Genomic DNA, 14,330 nt, shown 5'->3' with positions numbered 1-14,330 from the left:
AGACAGTCAATCCATGCATCTTATCGTGTGGCTCGGTGTGCATGACACCGCGGAGACTCCGCATGTGGAGGCTCGTGCTATTCTCCACAATCCAAGCATGATTTACCACGCACCCCACTGAGAGCAAGAACCACTAATCACGAGGAGGTTACCCCATGTGACTCTACCCTCCTTAGCAACCAGGCCAATTTGAAATATTTCATAATTTATTATGGCCCCTGTAAATATATGCACTTTGTATGCATAATTTGAAGTATTTACATTGAGTTCACATTATGTATAACAAACGTTAAAATTGTAATGTCTCTTTAAGAACAGTGGCGGTTCAGCGAACGTGTTTGGGTTGAATGATTTCTTTACCACATCCATGGTGTGTTTGAATTACAGACTGTAAATTACAGAACAGGTTTTAAAAGAGACTTAAATCAATGAAAATAGATTGCAAAGATCTCAGAAAATTGGCCCCGGGGCCCTTGCAAGTCATAATCCACCACTGCTCTGTCCTCTATATGGGAGAATAAAAAGCCTTATCGCAATCAGATAATTAATTTCATCTGAAAGTATAACGCAGCAACTGACACATATCAACTTTTCCCTGATGAATTATGGTGCGCTGCTACATAAAGGAAATTTAAACTTGAAGCTGTGTTCAAACAATGTTAGTTTCACAGTGGAAGATTAAGACAATGCTCTTATCAGATAAGGCAACACTCTTATCTCATTGTGTTTATGTGAGAGCGAGATAGAGATGGGGGAAACATCTGTTAGCTGTGCTGATACACGTGTCCACAGCGAGTGTGTATATTTCAGAGAGAGGTGTAGAAAAAGCTGATTTAAAGGTGTGACTGAAGGCTGGATGACAGGGATGCATGGAGAAGTGCTGTTCTCGCAAGTCTTAAACCATTAACAATTGTGCTTTTGTGAATTTAGGGTGACTGTTTGTTTTGCAGAATAAGACAACAATCGAAACCAGATTTTGACATTTTTGACTTGTGCACTATATTCCAAGTCTTCTGTACCCATACAATAATGACATTAATTTCATACATTTATGAAAATGTAACCACTAGATAGCACTCTTGGCTTACTTTTGGCGACTTTTCTACAATCAGCGGTACATTGGAAAGAGACCCCTGTGCCTTAGCTACTGCAGCCGATTGAATGAGAGTAAATAATAATTTTCCATGTATTATTATTATTTTTTTGCTGTTTTTGTTTGTTTGTCCTGTGTTTAGTAATACAGCACACAAACATTTACACCTCCTGCCACCACCCTCCTCCCCTCTCATGCTATCCAACATGCATTTAAGATCTGTGAAGATGATGTGTGTTGGGTCTTCCGGAAACAGAAGACAAGAAAGGCACAGGGCCCAGATGGTGTTTCACCCACTTGTCTAAAATCCTGTGCTGACCAGCTGACCTCCATCTTCACACAGATCTTCAACAGATCACTGGACCGTGTGAAGTTCCCTGCTGCTTCAAATGTTCCACAATCATCCCTGCCCCAAAGAAACCCAAGATCAAAGGACTTAATGACAACAGACCCGTCGCTCTGATGTATGTGGTCATGAAGTCATTTGAGAGACTGGTGTTGGCCCACCTGAAGGACATCACTGAACCATTTCTGGATCCCCTTCAATTTGCTTATAGATCAAATAGGTCTGTGGATGATGCAGTCAATATGTGACTGCATTACATACTTCAACATCTAGACAGACCAGGGACTTATGCAATGATACTATTTGTTGACTTCAGTTCGGCTTTTAACACCATCAAAGACACTCTCCTATGGACTAAATTAATCCAGCTCTCTGTTCCCGGCTCTATCTGTCAGTGGATCACCAGCTTTCTGACAGACAGGCAGCAGCTAGTGAAAATGGGGAAATTCACCTCCAGCACCTGTAAAATCAGCACTGGTGCCCCCCCAGGGATGTGTGCTCTCCCCACTACTCTTCTCCCTCTACACAAATGACTGCACTGCCAAGGACCCCTCTGTCAAGCTCCTGAGGTTTGCAGATGACACTACATTCATCTGCCTCATCCAAGATGACGATGAGTCTGCATACAGAAGGGAGGTTGAACAGCTGGGCATCTGGTGCAGTCAAAACAACCTGGTCACACACTTAAAACAGTGGAGGTGATAGTGGACTTTAGGAGGAACACTACAACATTAACCCCGCTCACCATTCTGAACAGCACTGTGGCAGCAGTGGAGTCATTCAGGTTCCTGGGCAATACCATCTCACAGGGCCTGAAGTGGAAGATCCACATTGACTCCATTTTGAAAAAGGCCCAGCAGAGGTTGTACTTCCTTCACCAGTTGAGGAAGTTCAACCTGCCACAGGCACTGCTGATACAGTTCTACTCAGCAGTCATTGAGTCTGTCCTCTGCACTTCTACAGTATAACTGTCTGAATTGGTTCAGCTACCAAGTCAGACATCAGAAGACTTCAAAGGATAGTTTGGACTGCTGAGAGGATTATTGGCGCTCCCCTATCCACCCTGCTATAACTATACACATCCAGAGTGATGAAAAAGGCTGGTAAAATCACACATGGCCCCATTCACCCAGCACACTTCCTCTTCGAACTGTTGCCCCCTGGCCGGCGCTACAGAGCACTGAGCACCAGAACAGCCAAGAACAGGAACAGTTTTTTCCCTCAGGACATCCACCTCATGAACAGTTAAAACTGCCCCCAAATACTTTCCTTTGGTCAATACAACCATGTGCAATATTCAATCCATCCATTCCTACTTATATCTATATTTTATGTATATTCTTTAACATATCCTACCTCTTCTTCAATACATTACATCACCTGCGCATAACTGTAATACAATAGCACAACAACATTATTACGCTATTGTATATTCTTTTTTTTATCTGTTATATCAGGGTTTTTTTATATCACTATATGCATATATGTTTAAATGTATATGTTTGTATGTATGTATATAGGTTGCATTCTCTTGCACTGGAAGCTTCAGTCACCATGACAAATTCCTTGTGTGTGTAAGCATTTTTACCCATACCACGAAAGTGAATGGTGACTGAGGCTATCCGTACCCACATTGTGCATAACATCTTGGTCCAAGAAATAAAGTCAGATGGGTTTGAAATTACACGAGAGTAAGTAAATGATGACAAATCCGGGTGAAATATCCCTTTCAATTTGAAACTTAGGGTTAGGGGTCTGTAATTGTATTAATTTCAAAAGAGTTTTCTGAAAGAAGCCTCTATTGTAGTGTACTCAAATTGTCATTGCTGACAATATGTTGATTGGTAGCCCTAAAAAGATTTTGAATACTATTTCTGGAACAATTCATCCTTGATAAATTACCATTTCCAAACAGCAAAACAAAACAAAACAGAACAGAACAGTTAGTAATTTGGCTGGGAATTTTCTGAGAGAAAATGGGAGAAAATGTCTCGGTTTCGTACGTAAACTTAGTTCCCTGAGGCAGGTCTAGCTAAAGCCCGTGAGGATGCCATGCTCCTCGTAGAATGGGCTTGAATACCTGAAGGCGAAAGTAAACTGCACGCTTCATAAGCACTCGAAATTGCATCAAGCGATATTGCATCAATAAGCCAATGAGACAGTCTTTGCTTGTACAACAAAACACCTCTGTTGTGGTCACCAAAGCACACAAACAACTGCTCTGACTTACGCCACTGGCTAGTACGGTCAACATAAACTCGCAGTGCCCGAACTGGGCAAAGCATATGTAACCTTTCATGCTCCTCTGACTAAAATGGGAGTGGAGAGAAGAACTGTAATTTAATGGTCTGTGAGTGAAATGACAAGGAAATAACCTTGGGCAAATAGCCCAAACAAGGTTTTGATCGACAGGGCATGCAAATCATGACTCTCTTAAACAATGCCAATGTCACTAGCAGGGCCGTTTTAGGAGTCAAAAACTTACCAATAACTGTTGTCAAGGGCTCGAACAGAGCACCCGAGAGTGCCTCTAACACAACAGATAAATCACTTAAAGGGACGAGGACAGGACAAAAGGCCTAAGCCTGCATATCCCACGCATAAAATGAGAGACAGGAAAATGTCTACCAACAGAGACGCCATTGATAAGTGCATGTTAGCCGCTATAGTGACAACATAGATTTTAAGTGTTGCTGGGGTAACCCTGCCCCAAAACGCTCCTGCAAAAATTCCAGCACTGTACCAACAGGGCAGTGAACTGAAATTTCACTTTGCGTTGTACACCAAGAAGCGAAAATATGCCACTTAAATGTAGATAGCCTCCTTGTCGATGGAGCTCTAACATTTAGAATGGTATCAGCCACAGCGGGGGATAAACCATTATTCAAAAGAGCACCCCATTGAGGGGACATACCCATAACTTCTATAAAATGAAGCAGTGGTGTCAGGGGCGAGAGAGAAAACCAGAGGGGACAGTGCGATGTCTCGCTCGAAGCAAAAAGGTCCACTTCCGCTCTGTCAAACCTCCTCCAGATTTGTTCCAAAATCTGAGGATGTGATGTCCATTCTCCGTGAACATCTTCAGACAGTGGATGTGTCAGTCCTGCTGCTGGCATATACAGCGCCCCAACCCATGGAGGAGGCTTCTGTCGTTACCACTTAGCGGTGACACACCTGTCCCAATGGAATGCCCGATATTAAAAAGCGGGTCTGTTTCCATGGTAACAAAGCCTGGTAGCACCCATGCATCACTCTGAAGTGACAAAGCACGTGCCTCAGTGGTTGAAGTCCATTTGTGGAGTTCATACAGCACTGAAAAAGATCTTTCATCAGTCCCCTGGCTGTACTTGTGACATTATTTGTTTCTGCGTCAAAATTCTGAATTGACATTTCATTAGTTAGTGAAATACAAATGTCTCAAATCCAGAATGGGATGCAAGCCACCATGATATAACCATGTTCTATCGTTTGCATGACCCATTTCGAAAAGTTTTCCAACTAGACGGGCAGACAAAGGAATTAATGCATGGCTCTGTCCTGTAGCGCAACGTGTCACCACTAGATAGCACTCTTGGCTTACTTTTGGCGACTGTTCTACAATCATCGGCACAGCGGAAAGAGACCCCTGTGCCTTAGCTTCTGCGGCCGATTGAATGAGAGTAAATAATGATTTTCCTGTATTATATCCAGGCATGCATAAAAAATGCCCTGAAGTGTCTACAGCAGGGACGCTCATGGAATAAAACATCTTACCTGGCATGTTAAACGGGGAAGAATGAGTAACCGGAAGAATGGTGAACTTGACTCGATAGAGAACTCTGCTTCATCAATAAATACCTTAGTGGGCTTCGGATGGTCAGAAGACAGTGGTCCTCTGAACATCGCAGATCTGAACCCCAAGTGCTCATCTGTACGTGATACATGGGGGGGGGTGCGTTTGCTAACCTCGATTCATAGAAGGAGGCACAAAGTCCTTTGTCTATCACCCTTGCAAACAAAAGCATCGCTCTGACCAACTCGTTCCCCAGCATGAGCCGTGGGGGGAAACCGAGGGAAAGTCCAAACGGAGCCGGTGAACTCAAAAAGGCACTCCTTAATGTGATGCACTTGGTTGAACTGCAAAACCATTGTGTGTAGATCCAACAGCTGTCTAAAAAGAGTGACAACCATGCCACCATTGAAAAATAGAGCAGAGAAAGCAGTGCATGTCTCTTCTCTCACTAGAATGCCTGTGTGATCCACGAAATGGGCGAAAGAAAAAAATAAGATAAAGTACTTCACATCTCCTGATAGAATCCCGAGAGAATAATGGCACCAACTGAGCACTCCGCACGTTAGTTTGTCCTCTTGTTCTGCAGCCGGGCTTACCGGTCCATGCAGGATCCCCTCCACCACGAGCAGTAATTCTATCGGGGAGAGAGAGAGGCCAAGGCCACTCCTCCATTGCCCTATTCATGTACATTCTCCCAGAACGACACAGAAAAAGACAATAGGGACAAAAGAGCCCATTTTGTTTCCTTACCATCCAATAACATATTCTCTCATATAGCGTTTTTCAGTGGTGACGGCTCATGACACGCATGGTCTCTCGCACGCGTTTTACATCAGAAAATGGCCGCCGAGCTAGGCCTCAGAGCATGTCCGACGAGACTCACGCTTTGCTCAGGGGGAGGGCGACAAACATGAGGAGGATTCCGGTGTCCGTTCACACTATCTTCTCAGACACAATGTCGAAATCCCAAATGGCTCCAGCACACGGATCTCCAAATCTGGAGGCCGTAGAACTGGAACAAATGGGGATAAAGCCTCGTGGTGAGAAACTGCGAACCTTGACGAAGCGCCGTTGTCCTCGTCGGTCCCTTGTATTATTCGGAAAACCATATTGAAATTGCTCTGAAATTTACACTGTAAATGACATCCTTACATGTTTGCCACTCAAGAGGGAGAAAAATAATCCTTGCTTCAACGTGAGTCGCTAGAAACAAACATGGGCTTATACAATTTGTGCACTGAAGAACAAAAAATCTAACTCGATGGCATGAAAGCGAAAGCCTTTATGGAGCCTGTAACATAGCTCCTTAGGGGGTGTCGCTTAAGCGCCATCAGCCAATTAATTGGCGTGATTGTATAAGGGCTTCAGACCACGTGACACATGGACTGTGTCCCATAGCGTTCATACGCAGCTCAAGTTCCACAAAAGGGAAACAGACATTTCTGATTTGGATGTCAATAAATTGACCACTAGTATTTCAAAATTCCAAAATGAAATCTCCTTCCTCAAGTAAAAAAAACAACTACATTCTGAGTAAGGTTTAAGACAAAGAAGTGTACACAGAAAGCTCAGAAACAAACATATAGTGTAGATGAGTAGAAACGAGTAAGACCGAAAAGAAAGACAGACAGTATGAAAAGTACAGTATAATGCAAAACATAGCTCAAGTCCAGAGATAAAGTAAAGAGGGTGGAGAGGTTAATACAGACAGTGAGACAGAAATTAAATAAACAAGATTTGATTTTGAGGAGATCTCTTACCACACGCTGTTTGACGTTGGGTTTCTGCAGGAGCCATTCGATGTCCAGCGTCTGCCCGTTCGACTGCCAGAACTGGTGATGGCAAGGCAACGTGGCATTGTCCCCAACAACCCGCTTCATCTCGGTTTGAGCCCCTGCCGAGAGCAAGCTCAACAGCACTGTACAGAAAGACGCAAACAGAACATTACTATAACAATATGTAATTGAATGGTGTGTTCTCGGGCACCCACCTAAATCATAAAATGACAAATGGGACATCTGAGAATCGAGAGAATGTGCTTCAGGTTGTAGATCATCAAAAGTTAAAAACCGTTAAAATTGTAAATCAATTAATTAATTTATGAAATTCTCATGACTTAGGCATGTAGTATGATTACATATAGTCACAAAATAAAAATATCTAAATTAAAAGATACAGATGCTATAGCATGGCACATTAAATAAAGAAAAAAGAAAATAACGAGGCTTTACAAATCTCAAAAGATTGATACAAACTACAGCGAATATGTTTAATTTTATGTCCATAAAATTTCCATTCCAAGTAAGAAAAATAAATAAAATAAATAATAATAATAATAATAATAATAATAATATATATATATATATATATATATATATATATATATATATATATATATATATATATATTTTTTATTTATTTATTTTTTTTATTAAAAATTTAAAATTCTAAACTTTATGTGATGGCTAGAGATGCGGCCACACATTAGAGGGTGTACACACACACACGGCACACATGCAGAACATTCATAGCATACATGCTTACCATCACCACTCCTGTCTCAGGGTGTTTTCACACTTGGGTCCTCTTTAAAAGAACCAAACTCAGAACCCTTAAGTGGACCGAAAAGTGAACTGAGTGAAAAAGGTATAGGGACGTTCACACTGTCCCTGTCCCTGAAAGAGGACTCAGATCTTTTTTGGTTCACTTTAGCTCTAAAGTGGTCTCAGACCACTTTCTGTTCATACTGTTGTTTTTTGGAACCCAGTCCACTTGAATGCATTGCATTGTGGGTACAGCAAGATTTTGCAAGATGGCTGACTCTAAATATGTGCTAGGTTTTCTTGACTACATGTTTTTTTAAATTACTGAAGATAAATAGACAACACAATAAAAAATGAATGAAATCAAAGCACAACATAACACACAAATGCAGAGGCTAAGAAAAAGGACACTGTGGCAAGGAAAAATCTTGCTGAAGCAGCATTGTTTGTCTCTGGGGCTTCACTTTATGATGCTGACATCACTGATGCTGACAATTCAGCTTTCTCCTCAAAGGTTGGTTTTCTCACTCATATCTCATGTATTGATAACATCTTATTTAACACATTGCTTGCTATTTTACCATATCATATCAAAGTTTATTAGAATGACTCTCTGTTGAACATTTTTAAAGATCCTGTTGGACCAGAAATCGATCACGCTTTGGTGTGAGAGCACTGAGTTCTGGTCCTACTTTGATTGACGCAGAAACTTCAGGATGAGCAGGGAGACATTTCTGTTTATATGTCACAAACTGAGACCTTATCTTGAACAGACCACAACACGCAACAGAAAGCCTTTAACAGTAAAGAATCGTGTTGCAGTGGTTTTATGGAGACAATCTACTAACACAGAGTACCGGACCATCTCTCACCCGTTTGGGATAGGAATCTCTACAGTATGCATAATTACAAGATAAGTTGTGCAAGCTATTGTACAAATTCTGATGCCAGTTTATTAAAGTTTGTGACAAGGAGGAGGGCGGGGCTGGGCCGTGAGGACACACGGTTGGCCCTGAATCGGGATAATCAGCCAGGAGGGGGATAAAGACGAGCTGGAGGTGCCAGTTCAAGGGGGAGAGAGACACACACGGCCTCTCATGTGTGTCTGTTCATTTAAGTTTTATGTTGTTTTAAGTTCATTTATATCATTAAACCTTTATGTTGATTGTTCAGCCGGTTCCCGCCTCCTCCTTACCCGTCCTTATACTGTTACAAAGTCCCACAAGGAAAAGATCTGAGAGACATTGTAAATGGTTTCAGGGACAGATGGGGGTTTCCCCAGTGTGCTGGAGCCATTGATGGCACCCATGTGCCCATCATTGCACCTCGTCAAACAAAGGCTGATTTCTACAATTGGAAAGGTTATTATTCAGTGCTGCTGCAGGCTATTGTGGACCATAAGCTCCAATCTGAGGATATCAATGTTGGGTGGCCTGGAATGGTGCACAATGCACGTGTTTTTGCAAATTCTAACCTATTTAGAAAAGGTCAGTCTGGGAGGCTTTTTCCAGCATGGAATGAGGCTTTCCAGGGTGTAAGTGTTCCTATAACAATCATAGGTTATGCTGATTACCCTCTTTTGCCATGGGTACAAAAACCATTTCCAGAAGGACAAGTGTTGACTCAAGCTCAACAACAGGTCAACTACAGATTAAGCAGAGCAAGAATGTGCATTGAACGGGCTTTCGGTAGACTTAAAGCTTGCTGGCATTTTTTGCTGTGATTGCGGCTTGTTGCACATTGCACGACATATGTGAGAGCAGAGGTGAGGTGTTGGAGCCACATCTCATTGATGATGAAGAAGCAGAAGTAGCTAACACAGAAGAGGACGGACCTGTTGCAGATGACATAACTAGACAGGACATCTGCAGAGCACTCACTATGTATTTTCTCAAAATACTTAGCATGTTATACAAGCACATGTTCCTCTCCCAGAACATGACAGAAATCATTCTTATTAACAGAAGCAACAATACTGGCTGGTTAAGTGCATTACTTGTCAGCATAAAGTGCCTAAACATAAAGATCTGAACTGTAACTTTTCTGGATTGTGAACCATTCTATTTCAGCAAACAAAAATAATACCAGCTGGCAAGTGTTAATGATTATTTCAGCTGCAACAAAATAAATAAAAATAAATCTGTTTTTAGGACATCAGCAACCCTCTGTAACATCAAAAATAAAATTGGTTTGCCACATGTGTTTGTAAGTGGGCAAAGAACAGCCCTTGGAACAAACATAACAATGTTTGTTGACTGGAATTCCAATATTAATCAGAACATTTCAACTCATGCAAGACAGAAGACAGTGATTGCTCACTCTCGCTGGTACTAGTGGCTCCTTGACCAGTAACTGAAGCATTTGGTTGGTGTTTGACAGTCAGAGTATGGTAAGATAATACTTCACTGGGCTAAACTTGTGACTGCATAGGTTGAAAGGTGAGTTACAGCTGTGCTCATCACTTGACACAACATCCTCATCATAGCCTGGTCATGTTCTATTTGTATGCAGTGTCATCTCTCATCCATTTCCATTTAGAACTTGTAACGGTCTCATTCCAGTTGCAATTCTCTCTGGTGCTGTTTCCCCTTCTTCAGCATAAATAGTTCACAGTCTTTCTTCTGCTGTTCGATTACTGATTAAATCACACTGGTGATTTGCTGTAAAGAACTCTTTTTTTTTTCCCTCTTGGTTGGATTTGCTAGGTTTATTCTTTCCTTCAACTGGTTGACTTGCACTGCTTTAAGTCCCCTCTTCACGGAGTCCCACTGTAGACCCCCGAATGTTTGAACTGGAGCTATCATTCATAATGCTGTTGTTGTCATCATTCTCTATTGAAAGACGATGGGCAAGATTTAGGGGAAACAGAAAATGCAGAATGCTACCACACTACATAGTTCTAGACTGCTTAAGCTGTTTATCTTTTGCACCTTGTTGCAAAACTGCAAGAAATTCGCAAGATTATTTTTCTTATCTGAAATACTTTTATTATTATCTGTAAACTGTTGAAGTGTTTCTAATTTAATACATGTATTCTCTGGCCATTTTTAGTGTTCATTTGTTATAACATCTATCATAAGTTATATTTAATGTCATGTGGTTTAGAAAATCAGCCACACAAGTTAAAAAAATGACAATAAGCTCACTAAAACATTGAAAATTATGGTATATAGGTTCCACAAATAGCCAAATAGGTAAAGCAAGTTATAAATACATACCATTTTCATCTTCGCTGATAAACACTTCATTCCTCTACGACATCTGTTGGGTTAGCGCAAGGGCTTGTACCTAGAATTTTGTCTAGCAAATCATATAGAGGCCACTTGACATCGGCTGACTGTCCACTAGATCACTGATAAACTAGTTTATCTCGCATGGCCATATTTTTCTGCTGTAATTTTTTCACTTTAAGCCAGTGCTGCGGCAATGTGGTCTGATTAAACCCTAGGTCTTTCATTTTTTCAGAAAACTGGAGGAAAACTTGAATTTCTGCATGTGGTTGATAGCTGTTTCTTTATACATTCCATATTTGGAGAAGTGTAGTAGTCTCCTCATCTGTCCACAATATTCCTCTTCCAGCTGAAGCAGCCATGTTGAATTACAGCTCATCTGTTTTCATCATTTTTATGGACAGGAGTAATAGCCAAAATTAACGGGAATTCGCGAATGGGAAAATCAAGTAACCCCGGAGTGCTTTGTGCTCACAATGCACGTTTTTAGTGAACTGAACCACAGGCTGCAAGTAAACCATACTCAGACCACCTTCCGAGATGATCTCGACTTGGTTCACTTTAAAGGGGTCTGAGATCGTTTGGAGTGTTCAAATATGGGCCAAATTTCCCATGAACAATGCTCAAATCCCTGAAACGGACCAAGTGTGAAAACTCCATCACCCTTGAGTATCAATCTTTATTTCTTTGTTCACACATTTGTTTAATTATATACATTTCATTACATAAGCAATCATTACACACAGACACAGAATCAGTTCATTTCTCATTTAAATACTTTATTTAATTTTATTTCAGTACATCATCGACTAGTTTGCAGTACACACATTCTAGTTTATGTTGTATTGTATACTTTTATATTAATTATGTTTTCTTTTGAGTTTAAGTTAACATTGTGTGAGCTGGAGAATGGGTGACTGGAGCTGGTGGTGTGCAACCCTTGACAGTGTTCCGTCAATGTAAAGGGCCGGTTCACTGCTTGTGTCGCTGTTTTTAGTCCTGCCCACCAGTATCAGATTAGCTCCAGGGAAAGTGGGGTGTTTTTTGTGCTTTGATAACTTTATTTTTATTAATTCTTATGTATTTCTTTATTTATTTACTTATGACTTAACTAATCCTGTTCTTCATTTTATTTGATTTAACTGGCCTTTATCTTCAATGTTGTGTTCTAAAATCTTGTGTTTGGCACCTAAATTGCTGAAGGAGACTCTCCAATGCCTGCTTAATCTCAAACTAGGATTTGTAATGACAGAGCTGACCAAAAAAGACGACTCTTTGTTCCACAAACTTAAACCCTCTGTAAGACCAAATGGCCAAGTAACACCTTGTGACCTTAATGCATAAATCCGCGGCCATATCAGGAAACGGAGACTCGTGAAGACAGTCCCAAGACCCGAAATCAACATAGACCTAAAACAGTGACATTTATTTCTCCCCGGGACACCTCCTGTCCCCATCTGCACATTCCAAAGACATTCTCTCTTAGCTCAGCAGAGACTGCATGGATCCTGCTGAATTACAATGAACAAAACAATGCCGTGTCTATGATCCTTTATTCTAGACGATAATTAGTCATGAGATCCTCATATGGCAAACAGCAGCTAAAAGGGAATGAATGAAAATTTCACACAAAGTCCCAGTACTTGTGATTTAACCCTATAAAATATACAAGATGCATTTGGACCCCAAATATATACACCATGCCTAGCCTTGCTAGATATTTCTGAAAATGACTCTATGACCTGTGATCACTTTTATAACTGACAAATTAATGATTATAGCCGATGTACCTTTTAAAATATGTGGAGTGATTTGTAATCACTTCTAACTAACAAATCAATAAGTATAATAGTTAATCTTGTATTATTCATCTTATTCTACTAATAATAATAACTATTCAAGGCTTAACCTGATAATATACCCTGACAATCAGGTTTCTCATAACGTGTAATGTTTTATCCATGTTGTAAAACCAATGAATTAACCAGTATGATTTGTAATCAGGGATTTTCATGTTTTGTTAATTACACGTATAATATTCATTAAAGAATGTTATATTTAGTATGTAAATGCTTGCTTGTTTACATAGAGAATGTTGATGACAACGAATGTCATGTCTCTTGCACTGTTTTCAAGATATAAAAGTTCATGATTAAACATGCAATATTTTGAGCGGGAATTTGTAAGAATCCTCCACACAAAGGATCGTAAATCAACTTTGAAAAGGACAGACCAGTCGACCATGTGACTCTGAAAAGCCACTTCTGATTGGCTCAGGACACCTTTGGGGTGTGGCCAATTTCAGTTCAAAACTTTCCTACCAAGGAAAAACTGTATCTTAGAACTCTTAGATCTCCCTCTTGGTCCTGTCACTTGGTCTCCTCTCTTCTTCGGCTCTCTTGCTCTTCAGCTCTGTGGCCTCCGTGCCATGTAGAGTCCAAGGGAAACTCGGGACTCGAAGTCCCGAGGAAGCCTTTCACTCTCTGCTCTACGGTTCACACACCCATCGGGAGTCGCGAGTCCTCCTTGCGGAAGGCCTCGTTTCAAAGCCACCTCATCATCCGTCCAGACAATAACTATCCGTGATCATTACAGAGTCCAAGACATCGACAGAATGAACTTTCTTCAAATGCCAAAGAACCAAGCAACACAAGGAAATGCAATGCAAGGAAATGCAATGACATGCAAGTACATCTCCAGACTTTTGCTCAAAGTGCTGGTGTATTAGTTAAATACTTTGGGTAATCCAATTGCAAATTGATTCAGACTCAAAGAAGGATAAATGGTTCTTAAGGCTATGTCTACAGACTCCATAAAGTTCATTTTCTCTGTATTGATCATTTATTTCACATTCTGTCACTACTCACCAACCTGTTTCATGTTGTATGTGTTAGATTAGTTTTATGTTTAGAATAGCAATAAAGTTTGTCTGTATTCAAAGATAATTTGACTGTGGTATATTTTGATAAATAATCTCATCCCTGTTTTTAAAAGATTTCTCTTCAAAACTATACCTAAATATGTGTGATATTATTTTCAGTAAGCCATGAGAATAATATTACTCCAATAAGTGAATTAATCATAATTCCCTTATTAAAGCTAATTCCTTACAATAGAAATTGTGATTGGAGACAAGGAGACATTGTATTACGATTTTAATGGTGTAGAATTTTATTCAGAAAAATAATCTAGTTATTTGTCATTTATCTTTTGTCTTATAATGGTTGTCGAACGCGACTAATTCCATTATAAATTTCCTTGCATAATTATCATGTAGAATAAGGACAGTTTAAATTAATTCCTAGCTCACACATACTGTTTCCTACAGGAAGTTAATTCCACCTGC

At 40.4% G+C, this 14,330-nt stretch overlaps 1 protein-coding gene across 2 annotated transcripts in view; it reads right to left on the bottom strand.

The window, feature by feature from the left end:
• The window catches only part of LOC127416614 (CXADR-like membrane protein), a 140,942-nt gene that overhangs the window by 31,869 nt on the left and 94,743 nt on the right, over positions 1-14,330 (bottom strand). For both annotated transcript variants that reach the window (XM_051656049.1, XM_051656050.1), the window contains exon 2: positions 6,972-7,129. In XM_051656049.1, the coding sequence (XP_051512009.1) occupies positions 6,972-7,129 (158 nt within the window). The remainder of the gene's footprint in view (positions 1-6,971; positions 7,130-14,330) is intronic.

The sequence above is a fragment of the Myxocyprinus asiaticus genome, chromosome 26 (assembly GCF_019703515.2).
Source record: "Myxocyprinus asiaticus isolate MX2 ecotype Aquarium Trade chromosome 26, UBuf_Myxa_2, whole genome shotgun sequence".
Lineage (NCBI taxonomy): Eukaryota > Metazoa > Chordata > Actinopteri > Cypriniformes > Catostomidae > Myxocyprinus > Myxocyprinus asiaticus.
This window is presented reverse-complemented; position numbering and strand designations above follow the sequence as displayed.